Source organism: Anser cygnoides, chromosome Z, assembly GCF_040182565.1.
Source record: "Anser cygnoides isolate HZ-2024a breed goose chromosome Z, Taihu_goose_T2T_genome, whole genome shotgun sequence".
Lineage (NCBI taxonomy): Eukaryota > Metazoa > Chordata > Aves > Anseriformes > Anatidae > Anser > Anser cygnoides.
Genome location: NC_089912.1, coordinates 16,759,556 through 16,780,211, shown reverse-complemented (window position 1 = coordinate 16,780,211; position 20,656 = coordinate 16,759,556). Strand labels below are relative to the sequence as shown.

Below are 20,656 nucleotides of genomic sequence, written 5' to 3'. Positions count from 1 at the left end.
AATGTTTTTGAATTTAGTGACTGAGGTATGCATTTTTGATGGGTTTTTCCCCTTTCCTTAACCTTCTAAGAATTGAATAGTTGAAAATGCCTTGTTTGGGGCAGGGAAGTTTGTCTGCGATTATAGGGCTTAACTTTCACAGAAGGGTATGGACTTCCCTGTGCTTACTAGTCTGGTTGCTGTTTGTTAGGAATGATACTGCTTTTCTGAATTCTACCCCGTTTCCTCCGCTTGCTAAATTCAAGGCATTCCTTTCCCTCCTTTTCTGATAATTTGCTTTCTTATTTGCTTCTGAGAAACTTTAAACAACTGCTTTTCCCACGAGGCAGGAGCAAACAACGTCCCGTAAGCACACAGATCAGCGCTCTGAACACAGTGTTTTTGCCTTCTTTTAGATTGTAAAGACCTTGGGAAATTTAGAGGCGGTGTAGATATTATTACAGTTGATAGCCTGCTGCCTGCATGGGTAAGGGAAAATGGACTGAAAGGGAAGTATGGCTCAGAAACATGCAGTGCATGTGTAAGAGCAAGATGGGAGAAAATGCTTGCAGATACTCTGACTGAACAAACTGTTCAAGTATGTAAGACAGACTTTCTCCAGGGGGGTGCAAATGCGAGCTAACAGCGCTACGTGCTTTTAAAACAGGTCTCAGTCCTCTGCCTGGACGGTGTAGGGCATAGCAGAGCCCTTGTGAGCAGAGCAGGCAGTGATAAACTAGCAAACTGCTACTTTAACACAAATTGCTAGTTAACATGGTCCTGTCCATAGTTAAGTGTGCAGAGATGAGATTCTCAAGTGTACTTGATGAGATGGAAGTTGTGTTATGCCTGAGAGCATTCAGTAGTCCACTGCTCCTTCCTGTCCTCAGAACCAGCAGGGTAGTCTCACCCACCCATTATGCTGGCTCTGGCATCAGCACAGGTGCCCTGACGCAAGGTGAAACGTAATGCAATGTCTCAGCTAAAATTATGTGAGGCAGACTCATCTTAACAGCCAGCTGTTTCTTCATTAACTGTCTTGGTTCCTTTCAGGAGTTCCTTCCAGTAAGTGACCACTGGGGTTGGAAGCAGAGGGTGACATTGTACTACAAAGAAAGCCAGAAACTGTTGAGCCCAGCACCCAAAGACAAATGCAAAAGGACAGTATCATCTGCCTCCCTGGGTTGCCATTGTGTCCAACCTGTTCAGAATTCCAGTGATTCTTTTTTTTTTTTGCATGCTACTTTGCGTGTAACCTGGCATATACAGCTTCTGGTTGCAGTTTTAGCAAGGTCACTATCAGGCTTACAAGAGCTTTCAGCTGCTTTTTATTAATCATTCTTCCAGGATTTGTTATAGTTTCTCCTTCCTCAGCTGCAGAGGTGAAGAATGTAGGTGAAAGAATCAATATGATCTTTAACTGCTGTAGCATAAACATTTGTGCAAAAGTTTTTTTTTCCATGTAGGACTGCTGCTGACCCAAAAAATCTGGATGGTGTGGGTCATTAGGATGAGAAAAACACTTTCCTGAGCTTCTGAAGAGTGGGAGAGCTTTCTTGTGTGTCTATGAGCATATGACACCTACATCTGCAAGCTTGCAAATGTTGATGGAAAAGTTTAATGACACACGGTATTTTCCTGGAGCTGTAGTGAAGTTTGTCTGGTTGTTTGAAAAATACCCAGGCTGTGTTTGCACGCTGTGAGGCTTGCTGATGTGTTGTTGGCCAGTAGTAGATGTGCATCTGCAAATCGATGGAGTGGAGCAGACCTGGGACTTACACTTGCAGTAGCAGGGGAAGCAGCCTGGCAGATGGTCAGGAGATGTAAGATGCTTTTTGAGCTTCTTGTCTTATCCTTCTAGGGTATGCTTCGCTGTCTGCTTGGTTATAGCTGGCTGCTCCAGAGTTTAAAAAGCCCAGACAAGAAGCAAGGAGAATATTCATTCAGCCTCATTGCCTTTGCACTGGAGCCTTCACTTGGGCTGCTTTGTGCGGTGCCATGGGTTAGAGAACAGGTACCTGATGAAACAAGAGTGCTTTCTAACTGATCAAACCCAGGAGCACTGCTTTCCATGTGGTGAACTAGTTTTTGCATATAATAATGTCCTGGTTCTGACTGGGATAAAGTTATTTTTCTTCCTTGGAGCTGGTATGCTGCTGTGTTTTGGATTTAGGGTGAGAACAATGCTGATAACACACCGATGTTTTAGTTGTCGCAGAGCGGTGCTTGCAGAGAGCCAAGGCCGCCTCAGTTTCTCACGCTGCTCTGCCAGCAAGGGGGCTGGGGGTGCACCAGGAGCTGGGAGGGGACAGACCCAGGACAGGTGACCCAAACTGGCCAAAGGGATGTCCTGTACCGTGGCGTCATGTGGGACAATAAAACGGGGGCTGCTGCTGGGCGGGCTGCAGCTGCTTGGGGAGTGGATGGGGATCAGTCAGTGAGTGGTGAGCCATTTCATAGTGCAACACTTCTTTTTACTTCTTCCCTTTTCTTTGGTCTTTTCTTTCTTTCATGCTAAACTCTCCTTGTCTCGACCTCCACGTTCTTGCCTCGACCTCCACGTTCTTGCACTTCTGCCTTTCTCAATTTTCTTCCACATCCCACTGCACTGTGGAGGGGGGGGGTGCTGGGGGGCGAGCTGCTGGGGTTAAACCACAGCAGTCTGTTTGCATCCAATGTGGGGCTCGAAGGGTTGAGGTATTGGTAAGTCTGACTAAAGTGTGACAGAGAGAACAGAATTGTTTATAATATATTATAATTATTATAGTTGTTTAATAGTTGCTGGTTGTAATGCTGATTTATTTGCTTATAACGTTGTTTAATGTAACCCCTTTCTTGCTGTATATGCTCCCGGTTTCACTGCTTATCATCTCTGGGAGCTTGTAAAAGGTTGATTTTGGTTTTGTTAGCTTGCTGTACTGTGTGACACTCACTTATTATATGATAAAAGCATTAGCTATGAGTGTAATCTGTTATTTGTGCTCAGTATTGCCATCTCCCTCGTACTTTGCAAACCATCTCTTGTAAACTGTTAACAATTACACATTTTACCTTTTCTCTGGGAGCCAACCCGTGGAGGAGACAATGAATGATACCTTCCCCTCCTCCTTCCAGCTCCTGGCCAGTTACAGTAACTTAAGTATTTTGAACATCTGTGGGATGTTCAAACAGCATGTTCCTATTTCTGTGTCTCAAAAATGTGGTTTGTTTTTTTGGTTTTGTTTGTTTGTTTTCCCCCCTAACGTTAAGAATATCTTAGAAATATCAGAGATCTGAGAGGATGGTTATGGGTGGTGAGATGTAAGGGAGGATATGGGCAGGTATCTGTCACAGTTATCACCTTTGGACTTCACCCCTGAACAAGTGAGGACTCCTAAGAAACTGGTGGAATGTTTGGAAGAAATATGCCCCTACCCTGGCAGTGCCAGAGAATTACAGATTGCTGCACTGTGCCGATGAAGCAATAGCACCCTCAAGGGGAACAGAAGGTCTCTGGACTGTGGCTGAATCAGGGAGCCAAGCCTTAATGGTGTCAGTTGCCCCTATAGCATGAAAAAACAGTAGAAACAGGAGTCAATTTGTTCAGTAAGAATAGAAGCCCCTCCTGGGAGGGGGCAGAAGGAAGAAGAGGATGAGGCAGGCTGTTCTGCAGCAGGGGCATCGTGACTGCAGGAGGGGGAAGAGGCAGATCTCATAAGTCAAAAACCAACATGTGTGAGCTACAAGATAAGTGAAAAGGTTTCAGCTGTCATCCAAGTGAGCACATTGTTACCTGGCTGCTCTGGAGCTGGGATAATGGGGCCAGTAGCCTGGAATTAGAGGGCAGGGAAGCCAGGCAGCTGGGCTCCCTCACTAGGGAGGGGGGCATTGACAAAGCAATTGGAAATGGGGCACAAGCCCTCAGACTATGGAGGCGACTGTGTGGAAAAGGAGTGTTTGTTACCTAGGGAAAACAGATGGAACTGTCATAATTAAAACGCAAAGCAGATCTCTTACTTTCCCAAGACTGTGAACAATAAGCATTTTCAAACCACCTCTTTTCTGCTCATTCCACCCCACCTGTTTTTAAAGGTGACAAGGCCTGGAGCACTTGTAATGTGTTTTCTTGCCTAGAGAGCTGGATTCAGGCACTCAGCTCAAGCATTGTGCTGGCATGGTGACTTGGGAGGTTCAGAAGATCCCAGCTGCCTGAGGCTGCCCCTTCCTCCAGGCTGAAGGAAGGTGTAAAAAAAGGGTGCTCCCAGCAGAGTCAAATCCTCTGAGGGAGAAGGCAGTATGCATGCAGTGAAAGCAACAAAGCAGTTGCTTCAGCAGGTCATGGGCTCTGTCAGCATCACTACCTCTTTTATCATTGCCTCCCCCTGTGGCTACTCCAGATCATTTCCAAGAACTTTTTTTTTTTTGACAGAGAGGCAGGGAATAAAACCCTTTTGCCATCCTGAAGTGCTCCCTCTCTGCAAATGAGTTCCTGTCTCTGAGGTTCCCTCTGCTGTACTATCCTTTCCTAATTCTCGGAGGCTTCTTGTTTGTTGCAAAGATTTTGTCTCCGGCTTTCCACCACACTTGTCCTGTGTTCTCACAGATGCCACACATCAGGCAAGCATTTGAGAGCAGGGATTCTCACGTGCTGAGTGTGTTAGACAAGAAAAGTGGTGAGGAACCATGCAATGAGAAAAACTCACTTCAGACCTCTGCACTGCCTGAAAGCTTCCTTCTGTATTATGTCTGTTGTGCTGTTTTTCAGACTGGTTGTTGTGAGCAGGTGTCCTGATTTGGGCTGGGATTTTTCTTTCTTGGAGCTGGTATGGTGCTGTGTTTTGGATTTAGGGCGAGAACAATGCTGATAACACACCGATGTTTTAGTTGTTGCAGAGCAGTGCTCACACAGAGCCAAGGACTTCTCAGTTTCTCACACTGCCCCACCAGCGAGGAGGCTGGGGGTGCACCAGGAGCTGGACGGGACCCAGCCAGGACAGCTGGCCCAAATGGACCACAGGGATGGCCCGTGCCATGGGGTGTCATGTGGGGCAATAAAAATGGGTTGGGGGGCACTGCTTGGGGCCTGGCTAGACATCATCCAGCAGGTGGTGAGCAGCTGCACCATGCACCTATTGCTTTATATGTTATAATTTTTATTTTTTTCTCTTCATTTTCTGTCCAGGTGAAAGAAGTCTCGGTGCGTGAAGCCCACAGGGGGCTCCCGATGAAGCTCGGTGCCCCACAGAGTGGGGTGCCGTCTGTGGGGGCTGCCCGAACCGGGGCCCCCCGAGCCCCCACGGTCCCCGAGTCTCGGCCCTGCCCGCCTCGGCGGGGCCTGCCCCACAGGCGGCCCGGGGCTGGGCCCCGTCCCCCGGGCCGCGCCACTCAGCCGGGGGCGTCCCTAGGGAAAGGAGGCGAAGGGAAGGCGGCTCCGAGGGGAGTTGCCATGGCGCTGGGGAAGGGGAGGGCGGCCGGGGGCCTCTCCCCTCCCCGCCCCGCTGAGTGACGGCCGGGCCGGGCCGTGCCGTGCTGTGCCGGGCCGGACCCCCGCCCCCCCCCCGGCTCGGCTCGGCTCGGCGGCGGCTGCGGTAAGCGGGGCGGCGGGCACGGCACGGGGGGGACGGGACGGGGCCGTGGAGGAGAAGCCGGGGGGGTTCGAGCCTGTCCCCCTCGCCTGGGGCGCCGGCACCTGCCGCGGGTGCCTGTCGCAGCGGGTGGAGGAGCCTCCGCCGGTGCCCCCTGGCAGCCCCTGCGCGCCTCGTCCGTGTGTGTCTTTCGCCGTCTCCGTCTGCCGTCAGGGCTCGCTTCCTCCCTGCCCTTAGGCATGGCTGGGTGCCGCTGCCTGGCTCTCGCGGAGCTGCCGGGTGGTTTTTGCCCAGGGCACCGTGGCGGGGCCGTGCTGGGGTCCGACCCGGCTCGCAGCAGAGCTCTCCTCCTTGTACGGGCACATCCAGGAGCCCCTGGAGGTGGAGACCCCCGCCGCCCGCCAGGAGTTTTTCTCCTGCTCGGCCGTGGTGAAACGGGGTAAGCACACCGCAAGTGCTGTCCTAGGTCAGACTGAAGTTCGTCCACCTCAGGGTTCCCCGGTTGGCAGCAACCACTTGGAAGGGCAAAGAAACAAGTCCGCAGCCATGCGCCCCCAGAGCAGTGCCCCGCTCCAGCAAAGTCTGGTTTTGCTGCTCTCAGAGCCGGAGGTGGCATCTTCACTCCGTTAGCCCTTGAAGGGTCATGTGAAGGTCCTACTTCCGTTAATTTTTTCCTTCGAATTTGTCACACAGCTTCCCCCAAGTGCTTACTGCTGCTGCTGGAACAGTACTCATCTTGCCCCTGAGTTTGCGAGGCGTCAGCCTGCCTCAGGCTTAGGAGCGGTGCCCGTACGGGGCGTTGCCCCAGGGCTTGCTCCCCAGCAGCGGGACGGGGTCAGGGACATGCGGAGATGCCCTTGCTACCCACCTGCTCACCCTGCTTTGCCCCGGGCTGTCTGGCAGGGCCTGTCTTTATATGCAGGTATGGCATCACTAATGGCTCAAGTGTGCCCGTGTGCTTTGTTTAGAAATTAGAAATTAAGCGATTAAGAAGTGGATGCCAGGTGCCTGAGAGAAGCTCACCCAAATAGGAGAACACACAAGTATGCTTACAAGTATGTGCCTTAAAAGGATACCAAGGGGGATGGTTTGTATTTGGACTTTGGCGGAGTTTGACCTCACTACGTGTTGCCTGGTCGCTAATAGATGGTCTCACCTAGCTGTTTGCTAGGTGGCTGTGATGGCAAGGGCTGCTTAATGAGAGCTGGTATTGAGCTGAATGGCTTGCAGGCTGTGGGGGGCTGAGGCAAGGAGGGCTGGGGGCAGTAGGATCTGGGTGAGCTTCCCAGGAGGTGAAGCAGCCACGGAGAGGAAGAGCCAGGACAGCGCAGCTGGCGTAAGTGTGGTGTCACTGGCAAAGTCACAGCGTGCTTTGATAGATCCAAAATGCCACCTTCCAGATGTGAATTTCAGTGTGTCTTGGGTTAACAGCTGCTGTCTGTAAAGGTTTTATCAAACCAGAGGATCTGCAGATCTTCCTTGGAGGATCCTGAGCTTCCCTCATCAGCAGGATGAAGATATGGTATGCCGGATGGACCCTGCTCTCCGAGCAGGCTCTGTGGACATCAACATCTGTTTTGCTGAGAGTTGTTCAAGATCCCACCACCTCTGCAGTCCCTGTCTGAGGGCTGTACCAGTCTTGTGGCAAGGATTTTTTTTTTCTCTGATGCCCAACTAGAATTCCTCATGCCACAACTTGTCCCAATTGTGCCTTGTGCTTCCCCTTCCTATTCTTCTGAGAGAAGTCTGGTTATGCCTTCCCTGCAAGTCCTTTCCCTGTGGGTGGCGGGTGGCTGCAGCAAGACCCCTCTGCAGCCTTTCCCTCTCCCAGCTGAAAATGTCCAGGTCCCTCAGGTTCTCGTATGTTCCGTGCTCGACCCCTGCCTGTCCTGACGGCCCTGTGCTGGAGTCTTTCAGCTTCGTAAGACACAAGACACAGTGTCCAGATGCAGCCCCCCTGGTGCTTAGCAGGGGGAATAACCCTCCCCCCCGTGAGCCTGCTGGCTCCAGCAGTGACATGGGCATGTCCCCTGCCATTCCTGTGCCACCACACCTGTGCTTGCAGCCCTCGTCACCAGGGCTCAGCAAGTTGTCCCATGAGCTGCAGAACCAGCAGAAGACTCACTTTTTGGTGGACTGATGTCCTTCCTCGCCATGTTCCTGCTGTGACTGCCCCAGCTCTGCCACAGGGAGCGGCTCCCTCTCTCACTGCTTCTGGTGCCCCACTTGTTCCCGCAGACACCCCAGCTCTCCCCTTGTTCCCCGTCCATCAGCTGCAGGAGGTGTCCAGGCTGGCTCCACAGCTGGCCATTTGCATGGCTGCACTGCTTGACAAGAAGTTAGGGCTTGAGTCCTGTAAAAGATTTTGTTTAAGTTGGCTTTAAGGTTTGTCAGAGGACCGAGAGGATGTGTAAGAATGCAGTCTTTATTCTGGAAAACGACTGGAGCTAATTTGCTCCTCTCATCCGCACGGCATGCATCTAGGGTTTGCACCTGGGTGATTGACTGGGGGCTAAGGGCAGGCACTGAAAACACTTCTCTTGAGTTTCTAGTTGGGCACTCAAGGTAGTAGTTTTTCAAAAAAGAACCCACCTAAAAAACAACCCTGATGTTTATCTTCTAAGTTATGTCGAAAGCCAAAGAACAAGAAATTGTACCAGCGACAGAGGTGTTGGGTGACATTGGTTTGTTATTTCTGTGCTGTAAGAATAGTAGCTCCGAACTTTGTTTCAGGTTAACACTTAGCCGTGCATTTAAAAAAAAAATCATAAATCAAAATCCAGCTTGAGTCAAATGGGAGCTGTTCTCAAGCCAAGCTGTCCCTCACAAGATTAACTCCTGCCTCTAGTGCTTCTTAAAACTAGTGGCTTAGGATGCGCTGAGCCCCCTGTGTACAGTCCCTGCCTCTGCTGCAGCCTGCCTTCTTGTCCTTCCTTTCTGCTGGGGTCCTCAGGGCCTTGAGGGGTGGTCCCGCCGGTCCCTCCCACCAGCAGTGCCTCTGCTGCTCCTGGTGAGGGTCTCTGCCTCCAAACTTGTCATGCCTACCCCCTTCTGTGCCCTTCTGGCCCAACAGGGACAAGGTCCTGGGCGCTCTTCCAGTGTGTTGGATGTCTTCCTTGGACCCTGAGACCTAACGTCTTGTAGTGGTGGTGGTCCATACAAATTCTGATTTATTTTTTGAGGAACATCTGCCTAAAGTTGTGATGGGGTCAGCCCTATTCGACTTCTGCGTATTGTGCATGTGTTTTGTTGTGATGCCTCCTTCACTGCCTGAACGAAGTTTATCGGAAGGTTTAATTAGAAGTAACAAGAGATCAAAGCTGTAGTCTTGGGAAGGCACTGAGAACAGGCCTGGTGGAACAGACCTGTGGTGAACCGGGTTAATTCTTTCCCAAATGCCCAGAAGTGTGTGGAGGAGCATCCATCGTGCGGCCTGCGGGCTCCCAGCCTGCTCGCCTCGCGCTGCCACAGCCTCCGTCCCTCACGGCCAGGTCCATGCCTGCGGGACATCTCTCCCCGGGATGGGGACAGAGACGGAGGTGCACGAACACAGCTCCTCACGGTCCGTGTGCCTCCAGGTCGGGGTCCCTGGGACCTCCTCGCCTCCCAGCTCTGCCTCTCGCGGCTCCTGATAAGCGAGGCATCGCGCCCAGGTGGCGAGTGGCAGGAATGTGGGAACGGCGGGCGGGCGCGCCAGGGGAGGCCGAGCCTCCAGCAGATGACGGCTCTAAATTTAAGGGCTCGCTGTCGAGCCGCTACGCGTTAATGTGCCCTTTCGTGGGCAGGCTAAAGATAATTTTCCTATCTGGAGCCACAGCTGCCTTACAAGTCGTGTGGAAAAACCTCCCTTCTAAGGGAAACTTGCTTTAAATAAATTAGAGTTGAATATCCTCTGCAAGAAGTGAGCCAGAAAGCGTAAATACGGGACTGTGGAACAGAAGGAACCTTTCTGGTAAAAATCGGGAGTTGGACACGCTGAAGTGTGCCATGGTGCTGCACAGGTAGCCCTGCTGCATGCCGCGAGCACGCTGGCTGCAGCAGCACGTCTGTCGCTGGCTTTCCCATAAAAGTCCCAGGTCTGGGGTCTGGTCCAGAGCAGTTCATGAGCACGTTACTGCCACTTCTTTTCTCACAGGGTGTGCTTAGGTGTGCTGTAGCACCCGGGTCAGCTGCTTGCTGACACGTGCTGTTCCCTGAGGGTGTGCCACTAGCAGCATGCTTAAGTGCATGAGCAGGAGCAAGTAACGCTTCCTGATCAACTCGTGGCTTCACGGCACTAGCCCTGCAGGAAGGAGTGCTGAGGTCTGCAGCCTCGTGGAGATTTGCAGGGCTCAGAGGGACTCAGCGATGCTGCAAATCCTCTCTCCCGCCTGGCCACAGCTCTGCCAGCAGTGCCACGTGCAAGGTGGCGCTCGTAAGGGTGGGTGAGCTGCAGGCTTTACCATCTGCGGTTTATTGCCCCCCAAAGAGAGGAATGCCTGGGACGTTTTGTTAACACCCAGCATTGCTTGGAGCCAGGTGTCCCTAGCCAGAGCCCCATGCTGAAACATCCTCGGTGCTGCCCTGTGAGTCTGTGGTGGGGCGAGGTGCTCCCGACGTCGTGCTGCTGTGGTGGCCCTGGGTCGTTATGTGCATCAGGAAGTGGGCAGGGGGGCCCTGAGCAATCTGACCTGGCTTCAGAGCCAGCCACGCTTTGAGCATAAATCTTGTGCAACTCCGTGATAGCCAGCGTTCCCCCACCAGCAGGGCTGCGGGGTCATGTTTCATGCATTCACTGCTACGCTCCGTGTTTTCATTTCAGGTCCTGTTTCAGCCTAAGAGTGAGATTCACAGGACTGCTCTAAGATGTCTTACAGAAAGGAGCTAGAGAAATACCGAGACCTGGATGAAGACAAGATTCTTGGTGCCCTGACGGAGGAGGAGCTCAGGAAGCTGGAGAATGAACTGGAAGAGCTGGATCCTGATGTAAGTCGTTTTTAAATGAGGTTTGGTAGGTGGTAAATCCCACACAGTTGTGGGCAAATGTGCTGCGTTAGTAACCAGTACCTCGGTGGGATCCTTTGCAGAACCTGTACTCGGTGCAAGGATGGGAGCGGCTGGCCCCAAACGGGCAGGAGCAGTTTTGCTCCTGCACCGTGGGCACAGGCTGCACGTGGGACTTTGTTTTTGCAGTGTCCCCCTGCCCGTGCCCAGTGTGCATGCTGTGGTGTGACCAGCACTGTACTGGTCTTTGGCCCAGTAATTAAACTGCCAGGCTTTTGGAGTAAAACACGTTGATAGTTTTGTTGTTGTACACTGCTTTTCACAGCAGGGTCTTAGCCTATGCTTGGGCTTCTTACACTGTTCTGACACCCTTATATTTTAGGAAGAGCTGCCTTTATATTTAGGAACCTGTGGGAATGGATCACTACTTCTCATCAGGCCACATTCAGGCAGTGTTTTGGGTTTTGTGGGCTGGGTGGGTTTTTTCACAGCAAACTCCAAATGGCCAGTATTTTCCTCCCTGTAGTCAGAAAAGCAAACCCCAGAGTTCTGCAAACTGGGACATTTGCTTTCTAGCCTCCCAACATCGTCTGGAGCAGCACAAATGCAGACACTGGGCCTGCTGATGCCAAACAGTGAAAACCTTTTGGAGGCAAGGCTGTCCTGTGGCAGGGGCAGGGGCTGCGCAGAGCCAACTGGCAGGCCTTTGGGTTACAGCAGCGTTAGATGATGAGGCTGGGCACTGCCAAGTGAGAAATTGTTCCTGCAATGTGCGGTTAATGTTTCGGGGGGAAATGATGGGCAGTGTAGATTGCATCATCAGTGCTTTTAATTGCAGCGTCAACACAGAAGAGTGATTAAGAGGTGGCAGGCTACCTCCCAGGATTATGTGTGTGTGCCGGTAGGCTGGTTACACCTGGCCCAGGAGATGTGGAGATGGACAGGGTTCCGTGAAAGGTGTGAATAGGTAAAATAATGGTGAAAGCCCATCCATGCAGGTGTGGCTTGGGTACCCAAGCTGCATTCTCAGCTTGCGCAGCATGAAGCCCGAGGAAGAAAGCTGTTCCTTAGGCCTCCTGGCTGGTGCATTAGGTGGTGTTCTGCTGAGTTGTCTACCAAGGTTGGCTGTGGCCAATTACTTGCTATTAGTAATCGTTCTTCCCAGGCTTTTCACTGGAACAGATTTAAATTAAAGTGAATTACTGAGGTGGGCACAAAAAAATCAGCATCTTGTTGAAAATCACCTTGGATGTCTTAAAAAAATAAATGTTGCCCTCTGTCCAGCAAAGAACATGCTTAGTGTCAGATCTGGGAACAGACTTACTTATTGCATTAAGGCTGATCTATATTTAAATATAAGCAGGTGCTTACGTGCCATATGTGTCAGGCACAAAGCAACTTCCTGCGGCAGCTGACGTGGCTGAGTAACGAGGAGACAGCTTGAAAAAGGGCTGGGGCTCTGGGGCTGGGGAGCTGCAGGCACCGCTGCCATTCTGGCCTGGCCTTCTCTGCGAGGCCCTGCCCGCAGATGTGTGGTGGGTCATGGCCAGCAGCAGGGACCACCACAACTCTCTGCTGGAAAGACGAGGGGATTTTTCCAGGCTGATGTTCATGGGACCAGTATACACAGCCTCCACCTCCAGTGGGGTCAGCTGGCACATGGACAGGCGCATAGGGAGGAGATCTGCTGAGCTTAGGAGGTATCAAAGATGGTGAGCATGTGCGAGGAGGCTAGGAAGAGCAGGAGGGGATGGCTGAGAGCCCCCAGAGAAAAGGATGGAGCTGCTGTTGTAGAGAAGCATCCACTTGGCAGCATGGAGATCTTGCCGTGGAGCTGGTGTTTGAAATCTCGTGCTGGAGGAGGGAAGGAGCATCGTGTCTTAGCTGAGATGGGAGCCATTGGGGCTGGATGGAGACAGGTTTTGAGAAAAAAATTGTCCAGCAATATGGAAGAAAGGCGGTGCAAGAGGAGAAGTGGATAGGGGTGAGTGTGTGAGGGATGGAGGCCTGGCCTGCAGAGATGACCCATGTTTCTCCCCCTGTGCCCAGAACGCGTTGCTACCGGCGGGGCTCAGGCAGAGGGATCAGACTCAAAAGCCACCAACCGGCCCGTTCAGAAGGGAAGAACTCATGGCCCACCTGGAACAGCAGGCAAAGGATGTTAAAGACAGAGAAGACTTGGTTCCTTTCACAGGCAAAAAGAGAGGTATGGTCATCCCTCACACCACGGTGCGAGCACGTGGGCATGTCAGTGTTGCAAGGCCCCCGGTGCTGCCTTTCTCAAAGCTTCCTGCCCCTTCTTAGTGATCCTTGTGCCTTGCTGGGGTAGAGCTTGTTTTAAATCGGTTTGACAAAAAAATGAGTTCTTGAAAGATGCAAACGAAAAGATGTCACTGAGCCCCATCAGGAAGATTTAGCAGCTTCAAGTGTGCCTGAGCCTGGCTGTGGTCACCAGCCTGGCTAGCGCGGCAGCAGGAGGCAGCGCTCAGCCAGAGGCATTTTGGGTTTTCAGCTTCTGTGCTGAATTAATTATACTTCAACCTGATGCAATCTCAGACACGTTAAACATCGTTTCACCTGTAACAGGCTGCCGAGTGAAGACACGGTTTGTATCAAGTGTCAGCCAGGGACGGTAAATTACTTTTTTATTATATTATATAATATATACATAATATACATATGTATGTATATATAATATATTTTTATATAAAATATTATATATATATATATATATTTTAAATTACACGCTGCCTATTTTTGCAGAGCAGCTGTGGCCCCTCTGGGAGGAGATGAGCAGTTTTCGCCCGGTGCCGTTTATAGCCGCCTCCATCTCTCTCCGGGAGAGCCCACCGCGCAGTTGCTTCTTCCTTGGGGCTAAATTTAGCTGCCTCTGCGTCTGCACAGCCCCGAGCGGCTGGATTGTTGTTTCTCTCCTCCGGTGTTGCTGACTCTGGTTTCAGAGAGGGGACGAAAATAGCCCCAGTTGGTATGCCAGGCCCTGCGCTCGCTATCTCCCTTCGGCGATGCGGGGCTGTCTCAGGGAAGGGGGCTGCTGCAGGATGCTGCCTGCCCCGCTGCTGGTGTCTCCTCACAGCCTTCTCCTGGCCAGCCGTGGTGGAGGTGTCCCTGCCCAGCTTGTGTCCACCTTCGGAAGCCCAAGGGTTGCAGAGGGGAGCGCTGCTTCCCGCCTGTCCCTGCTCCGCTCGTGGCGGGGCGGCAGCAGGGTGGTTCGGTGGGTGACATGCCTGCCACTGCCCTCAGGCGTTTGGACACGAACCAGGCTCCTGTGCGGGACAGCAGAGAGCTGTCGGGTTCCCCCAAGGAAGGACAGGAAAGGGGATACCAACAGGGGGAGCAAACCCACTGGTTTGCACCTTCAGCTGGTAAAAAGGCCTGGTCCTTGGCCTGTCAGTGTCCCAGGAGGCAGAGCAGGAAGGCAACCCTCTCGAGTGCCCTCTGTGCCTCTCCCCCTGCCCAGGTGCCCTCTGCAGTCCTGTTGAGCCAGACCAGCTGCCCCGAGCCTGCTTCTCCTTGTGTCTCTGCTGCCCACGTGCACACTTGATGACTGAGTGCTGTCCCTGCCTGCTGCCAGACCTCCTCCACCACCTCCTCCACCACCCTCGTTTCAGTACTGTGCTGCTGTGCACTTGAAGAGGTCTCAGAGACAGGACTGGCCCTGCATAGCACTGGATCCAGGCCTCTGGCCTCCCTTGGTCCACCCAAATGTTGGCAAACTGCATTCCTTTTACATTTCTGTGATGCAGCCTTCAAAGAAGTGAAGTCCTTCTGTATCAGGCTGTGCTTTCAGAGCACCAAGCATTGGAAAGTAGTTCTGCATGAAAGTGCCACGAGGCTGTTGCAGGTACCACCACACTGACAAAAGCACCCTGCTCCACAGGTGGAGGTGTCTGGCACATTGCCCCCTGTCACATTGCAGTGGGATGCAGACCTACTAGTGGGAAGGGGTTCTTTACCTGCTCTGATCTTTTATCTAGGTCCTCGTGCCACCCTGCCCTTTCCACCCTGTGAATCCCACCCCACAGAAACGCGTTGTCACAGGCAGCACAGCCCCGCTCTGCGGCGATGGGATGGGTGCCGCGGCTGTGCTGAGCGTGACCTCACTTTGCATTTACAGGGAAAGCTTGGATCCCCAAAGAGAAGCCGATGGATCCTGTTCTGGAAAGTGTGACTCTGGAGCCGGAGCTGGAGGAAGCCCTCGCTAATGCCTCTGATGCAGAGCTCTGTGACATTGCTGGTAAAACACCTACACGTGACTCGGGGTTTGAGTTATTTAGCTACTGATTTATCTTTGCTCTTTTGTGGGACGTGAGCTATTGAGCTCTTTGCTGTTTATGCGAATGCCGTTGGTTTTGACAGGATTTGTTTCTTCGTAAGAAAGGAAACATATATTTAGAGTTACTTCCAGCCCAGCACCCCCGTGTGATTCAGTCAGGAGCATGGACCAGAGCTGAAGAGGGAGAAGCAGGATTTATCCATGGGCTGTTTATTTCTCTGTTCTCTGCCACTGAACCTAGCAAACTGCAGCCCATCTCCTTGGGGAACACAGCTCCCTTTAAGTCAAACCTCTAGGAAACAATCAAACAGACCCAGTGAAACCTGAATTTCTTCTTCTGCCTATTAATGGAGCTGTCAGGCTGGGGTCTTTCAAAGCGTGGTGTGCCATCCACTGGAGCAGCCAAGCCCCGTGCAAACCAAGATGTGCTGGCACGGTCCCTGCTCTGAGGGGGTTCAAGCCTCTATTTGGGTTAAATTCAAGCACTGCCCCATTGTCGCTTTTCAGGCCGTGGTGTCTGAGTGGAGGAGACCCCCTGCAAACCTCCTTGCTGTGCTGCTTTAGAGAAGACAGTGTCAGTATCTTGCCGAAGCCAGCAGCATGGACATAGCTCTGTGGCTGAGACAGGAAATGCCTCAACCAAAGGAGTGTATGAACACCTCTCGGTTGCTTTGCCAGGCTCACATGTCCTCTGGTCTAGCTCTCGATGGGGAATTCACTCCTGTTGGCTTCTCCCTCTGGTTCTGTCTTCTTCTGTTGTCCATACTCCACAGCAGTGTCCTCCCTGCTGCGAGATAGCCTGTAGGATAACCACACCAAGCAGACATCTTCCATGCAGTAATACCAGCTTCAGGCTCAGAAATGCATTTCTGCACTAGGACTTCCAATGCACTTGCCCTGGCTGAGCATTGCATTTCTTGTTTTTGCTATTTTACTGTGCTTCTAACAGCCTGTAAAGCACTTCTCTCTAAAATACATCTTTCTAAGCTCCAGGCCTGTGAAGCAATTACTTTCACAGAGAAATGCTGCTGAGGGCACTTTGTTCTGCAGGTCTGGGGAGAACACACTTGAGAGCTGATGTGATACAAGCTGTGCTGAAAGCTCAGTATTGACAGTGTTGCTTTTCCAAGTTTGCCAAGACTGTGAAACAGCTTCTGCCTCTTTAGCAGGGCTTGTTGTCAGCCGTGGCACATTGGCTCCCTTCCTTGGCAAGCCCGGTAGGATAGCTCTTGTGGGTGGCTCCCAAAAAGTCCTGGAAGGGTTTCTGTGCCTTTGGTCCACTGGGGGAGGCAACGTAAACTCTATCTCAGAAAGAGAGCAGAAGGGCAAAACCACGTGGCTGTAATAGCAAACCCTTCTCTGCTTGCAGTCCAGGTGTTTACGGTCCTGGCTGGTCGAGGGTTTTTGTCGTTGCACTAAGCTGCACGTGGGGTGGGGTGTCCAAAGTGCTGAGCCTGCAAATTGCTTTTCCTAGCAGCCTGGCACTCCTGAAAATTCGAGTCTGTGGCAGAGAAAATGGAGACAAACAGACTTGAAGCTGCTTGGCTGTGTGACATCCAGCTGGGGACGTGCAGTGGGGGAAGAGCACGGCGGTGGCTGCTGCCACCACCCCTGCCCTTGCAGCCCAGAGCTGGGAGTCACGGTGGGCTCTCACCACAACACATGTCCCTCACGTGAAGGGTGCCGGGGAGAGCCTTCTGCTCCTGCAGCCCTTCGTGGCTGAAGCACTGAGCAAATGGCTGACAGGTGCCAACCACACATCCCAGGAACGGCTCAAGGGGAAATGAACTGCAATGGTGGTTGCAGGCTTGAATTTTAGGCAGAGATTGGTCTTTCATTTGTTTTAATCACTGTGCCCGTCCTGAGGTCAATATTTGTTCCTATGTGCCTGTATATGACAAGTGTCCACATGTCTGCATTTTTCTGCAGGAAGTCATATAGTTATTTTTTAAAAAAAAAAGAAACACCACAATTCAAAACATTTATTTCCAAAGATAAAATTTCTGTGCTTAAAAGGAGTATTTATAAACAGTATCTTTGCCCAGCTGTTTCTAAGCCATTGGCTTCCCCCTGCTCTTCAGCAGCTGGCAAGAATGTCAGCAGATCACCGCGGGCATGTTTCTGTGTGCATCTGCATATTGGTTTTGCAGTCCTGAGTCTGAGATGCACAAATTGTCAGATGTTTGACGTTTGGGTTCCTACAGTCTTTGAACTGTGTCCATACCATCACTTCCTGCACTTCAGCCAAGCCAACAGAGCTTTAGGTTCTCACTTCCACATGTTAGGAAGTACAAAGACTGACTCAGAGCACCCCTGCTTGTTGCTGGGCTAGGACAGACTGCGCTGCTGTGCTTTGTGTGGCAGTCACCCATGTGTAGCTGTCGAAGGGGTTGTTTTGGATCTGTGTGTGTGACACAGACATCTCAAAACCTGGGGTATTACAGAGCGTGGCGCATGCCCAGGTGAGTGGGGTGATGAGGATAGGCAGGCTCCTGCTGGACTGGACCCTGAGATTAAATCCCAGTGATGACTTTTTTTTTAGTTTTGTCTTCCCCACTGTATTTTCACATGACGCTGAGTTGAGGCTGCTCTTGGGGAGCCTTGGCTGTTTGTTTGCTGTCCATGCAGCAACATTCCTCTTCTCTGAGTCAAGCTGTGCTGGCATGAATAAGGGTGCATTTGAGCCCTGTTGTGTGTCTGTGACAGCTGGGGGGTGGTCCCACCTTTGAGCGTTGTTTTTAGCTTGTACAGAAAAACGCAGTGTGCTGCTGACCCCGTCCTGGGCAGCACAGGCGCGAGTGTCTTCTGGCTGTGAAGCCCGCAATAACTCGAGGCTTTTCTCCTTTTCTTTTGTCTGTAGCCATCCTTGGCATGCACACCTTGATGAGTAACCAGCAGTACTACGAGGCGCTGGGGAGCAGCACTATCGTGAACAAAGAAGGGCTTAACAGTGAGTGATCCAGAGCGCTTCTCAGGCTGCAGCCTTTCCCTGCCAGCTTGGACACAGAGGCAAAGTGGGAATTATTTTTAGGCTGAGGGCTGGGTTTTTATTTTCACTGGACTCTTTCCACCCCTGCCACGCTCATGTGTGAGCAAAGACCCCTTCCTTGGCTGGCACGCAATTGCTACAGCTGTCCAGCCCTGGGCTGGTGCCTGCCAGGGAGACGCTTTCTCTGCAGTCTGCCATCTCCTGGTGTTCACTGGGGAACTGGCTTTTCTGGGACGTTGCCCCTTCCCAGGGGAGCCGTGTGGGTGGAGGCGATTCCTCCCAGAGACAACTCACACCTCACCTAGGGAGATCAGCTGGAAACGTTAATCCACTCTGAGCAGAAAAGGTGTCTCCTGGACAGTCTTTCCTACCAAAATCATTTCTTCATGTCAAAAGTGAAGCACATCACTTTCTAAAGGAGGTGAAAACATTTCTTCTGTCAGTCTTTCCAAATGAAACCTGAGAAGAGAGGACAGGAACCACTCAGAGGAATGGTGGTGCTGTCCTGTGCTCCCAGAGCTTGCTTGGCTGAGGAAGCTGCTGCACCAGATCATCCCTGATCCCCACTTGGATACTGAGCCATTGACCACAACGCTTTGGATGCAGCCATCCAGCTAGTTCCTTACCCACTGAACAGTCTGCCCATCAAATCCACGTCTCTCCAATGTAGAGACAAGGATATTGTGTGGGACCACCTCAAAATCTGGACTGTTAGAGCAGTCTGTGATTGCTGGCACAGGCTCTGGTGCATCCTTGCCCTGTGCACACCAGTGCCCCCAGCCCTGTCCCCGCCCAGGAGGAGCACAGCCCAGGGAGTGTCCCCACATGGGTGGCATGCCTGCCACCGGCTCTGGTCCCTGACAGCACGTGGCAGCAGGCACCAGCTGCCCTGTGCTGGTTGCCCCCAGTGCCAGGCAGCATTTCAGGACACACACGAGTGTGGGTAGGTCTGGCAAGTGCTTGTGCAGTCTTTCATCTCTATCTGCCTCTCAGATCATACCTCCCTCCCAGTGCTGCTCCTGGAAGGGGGACAACACACCTAAGGAGGATGTGCTGCTACTCTGCTTCTGTTTTTGCCCATCTTGCTTTTCACTTGCAGGCGTGATTAAACCCACGCAGTACAAGCCAGTTCCTGATGAGGAGCCAAACTCGACGGACGTGGAAGAAACTCTGAAACGAATACAGAACAATGATCCTGACCTCGAGGAAGTCAACTTTAACAATATTATGGTATGTGCTCCTTCCTGCTCTCCTCTCTCACCAACAGCACCAAACAGAGGGCAGAGCCCAAGCCTGCTTTGCTGTGCAGGGTAATGCCATACCACTGCATGTAGCCAGACAAAAAGCTCCAGCACTTCCCACCTTTTGGGCAGGAGGGATTGCTGCCTGCTGTGGGATAATGATGTGGAGTTGGTGGCAGGAGAGTGCCGTCAGCTGCCTGGAGGAGCTATGTTGTGTTGAGGGCAGGTGCAGAAAACCACCTCCAGCCTCTCTGGTTTGAAGTGTTCCAAGTTGTTTTAGTGGTTTAGTCAGCCACATTTGTTGGAGGGGATGTTTATGTAAGGTAAAATGGTGGGAAGGAAAATGGCTTCTTAATCCTGACACTTGCCAAGCAAATATGAAGAAACCTCCTTTCTTGTATGTAACCCAGTCCACCTCCCACCCATCCCTTCTTTGGGGTTCCTTTTCTTCTTGTAGAAAGCAAACCAGGACATGGCACCACTTTTTACGTGGCCTCTGGGCACATACATGTACTGAAAAATAGAGCTGCTGTCCGTCCCCTGACTTGAGGACCCCCAGCCCGTGGGGTTTGTTGGATGATGATGCATTCATATGGCAGGAACATTAACAGCATGTGCATCTTAAAAACACCTGTGCAATGCCACCTGCACCTTTCTGTAATGTGAAGGTTTTTACCTTTATTTGTTTGACACCAGCCGTGTGATCTTGCAGATGAAAATGCTTGCATCTGACAACGGTATCTAAAATGTTCAATAAGCAAAAAATAACCCATTTTGCTGAACTCAGAATAAGCAGCATAGATTTATTTTCTGGGCTGGGACCTAGCATGGCAAATGTTAGCCGGAACTATATTATTTTATAGCAACAGTTACATTGTTTTACGTTGCTTTATTATAGTCAGAAGTGACTGTGGTTTGTTCTACAGGGAGATCATTTCAGGTCTTTCTGGATAGGTGGAAATTTTCCATAACATTACATGGCTGTTGCTCAGTGCTGTCATTGATACTTAAAAGCACAGGAGCAGTGCTTTGTTGGCTCATGGATCCTAGCTACACACACCCCCATGAGCCTGTGTTCTCAAGTAGCTGAGTTTCTAGGTAATTAAATTAAACATCAGAGACATCGCATCTTGAAATTAAGGCAGTGAGCTATCAGCAGAGTGGGAAACGGGATGACGACATCGCCACAGTCCTCAGGATATGTCAATTATAGCTAGAGAACTTGAAAAAACATTCATCAGCCTCTTTCTAAATTACTTCAGTGTGTTTGATGTTGATCTCAATAATAATTTTGAAATACTATTTAAATGTATTGCATATCCTTCATATGGATGATGACCTAACTCTGGTTTTCTGCATTTCTTTTGACAGAATATTCCCATACCAGCTTTAAAAGCCTGTGCTGAAGCACTGAAGACTAACACCTATGTGAAGAAGTTCAGCATAGTTGGAACAAGGAGCAATGATCCTGTTGCTTTCGTAAGTATGATGCCACACAGTGTCAGCTACTTGTGATAACGTTGTGACAGGGCTTGTTCTTAGGCAAGGTATTTTTGGACTCACGCTGCTTCGTCACTGGGCATATTCTGCACCTCAGGTTTTGGTG

General features: G+C 51.4%; 1 protein-coding gene across 3 annotated transcripts in view; it reads left to right on the top strand.

Annotated features, from left to right (window-relative positions):
- The first annotated feature begins 13 nt into the window (after positions 1–13).
- The window catches only part of TMOD1 (tropomodulin 1), a 26,172-nt gene continuing 5,529 nt past the window's right edge, over positions 14–20,656 (top strand). For 2 of the 3 annotated variants that reach the window (XM_013187894.3, XM_048051760.2), the window contains exons 1-7: positions 14–2,423; positions 10,345–10,508; positions 12,576–12,732; positions 14,662–14,781; positions 17,681–17,770; positions 18,909–19,039; positions 20,422–20,529. In XM_013187894.3, coding sequence (XP_013043348.1) covers positions 10,389–10,508; positions 12,576–12,732; positions 14,662–14,781; positions 17,681–17,770; positions 18,909–19,039; positions 20,422–20,529 — 726 coding nt within the window. In that variant the 5' untranslated portion in view covers positions 14–2,423; positions 10,345–10,388. Of the gene's footprint in view, positions 2,424–5,350; positions 5,547–10,344; positions 10,509–12,575; positions 12,733–14,661; positions 14,782–17,680; positions 17,771–18,908; positions 19,040–20,421; positions 20,530–20,656 lie in introns of those variants that run through there. The other variant, XM_048051759.2, reaches the window with a different exon arrangement.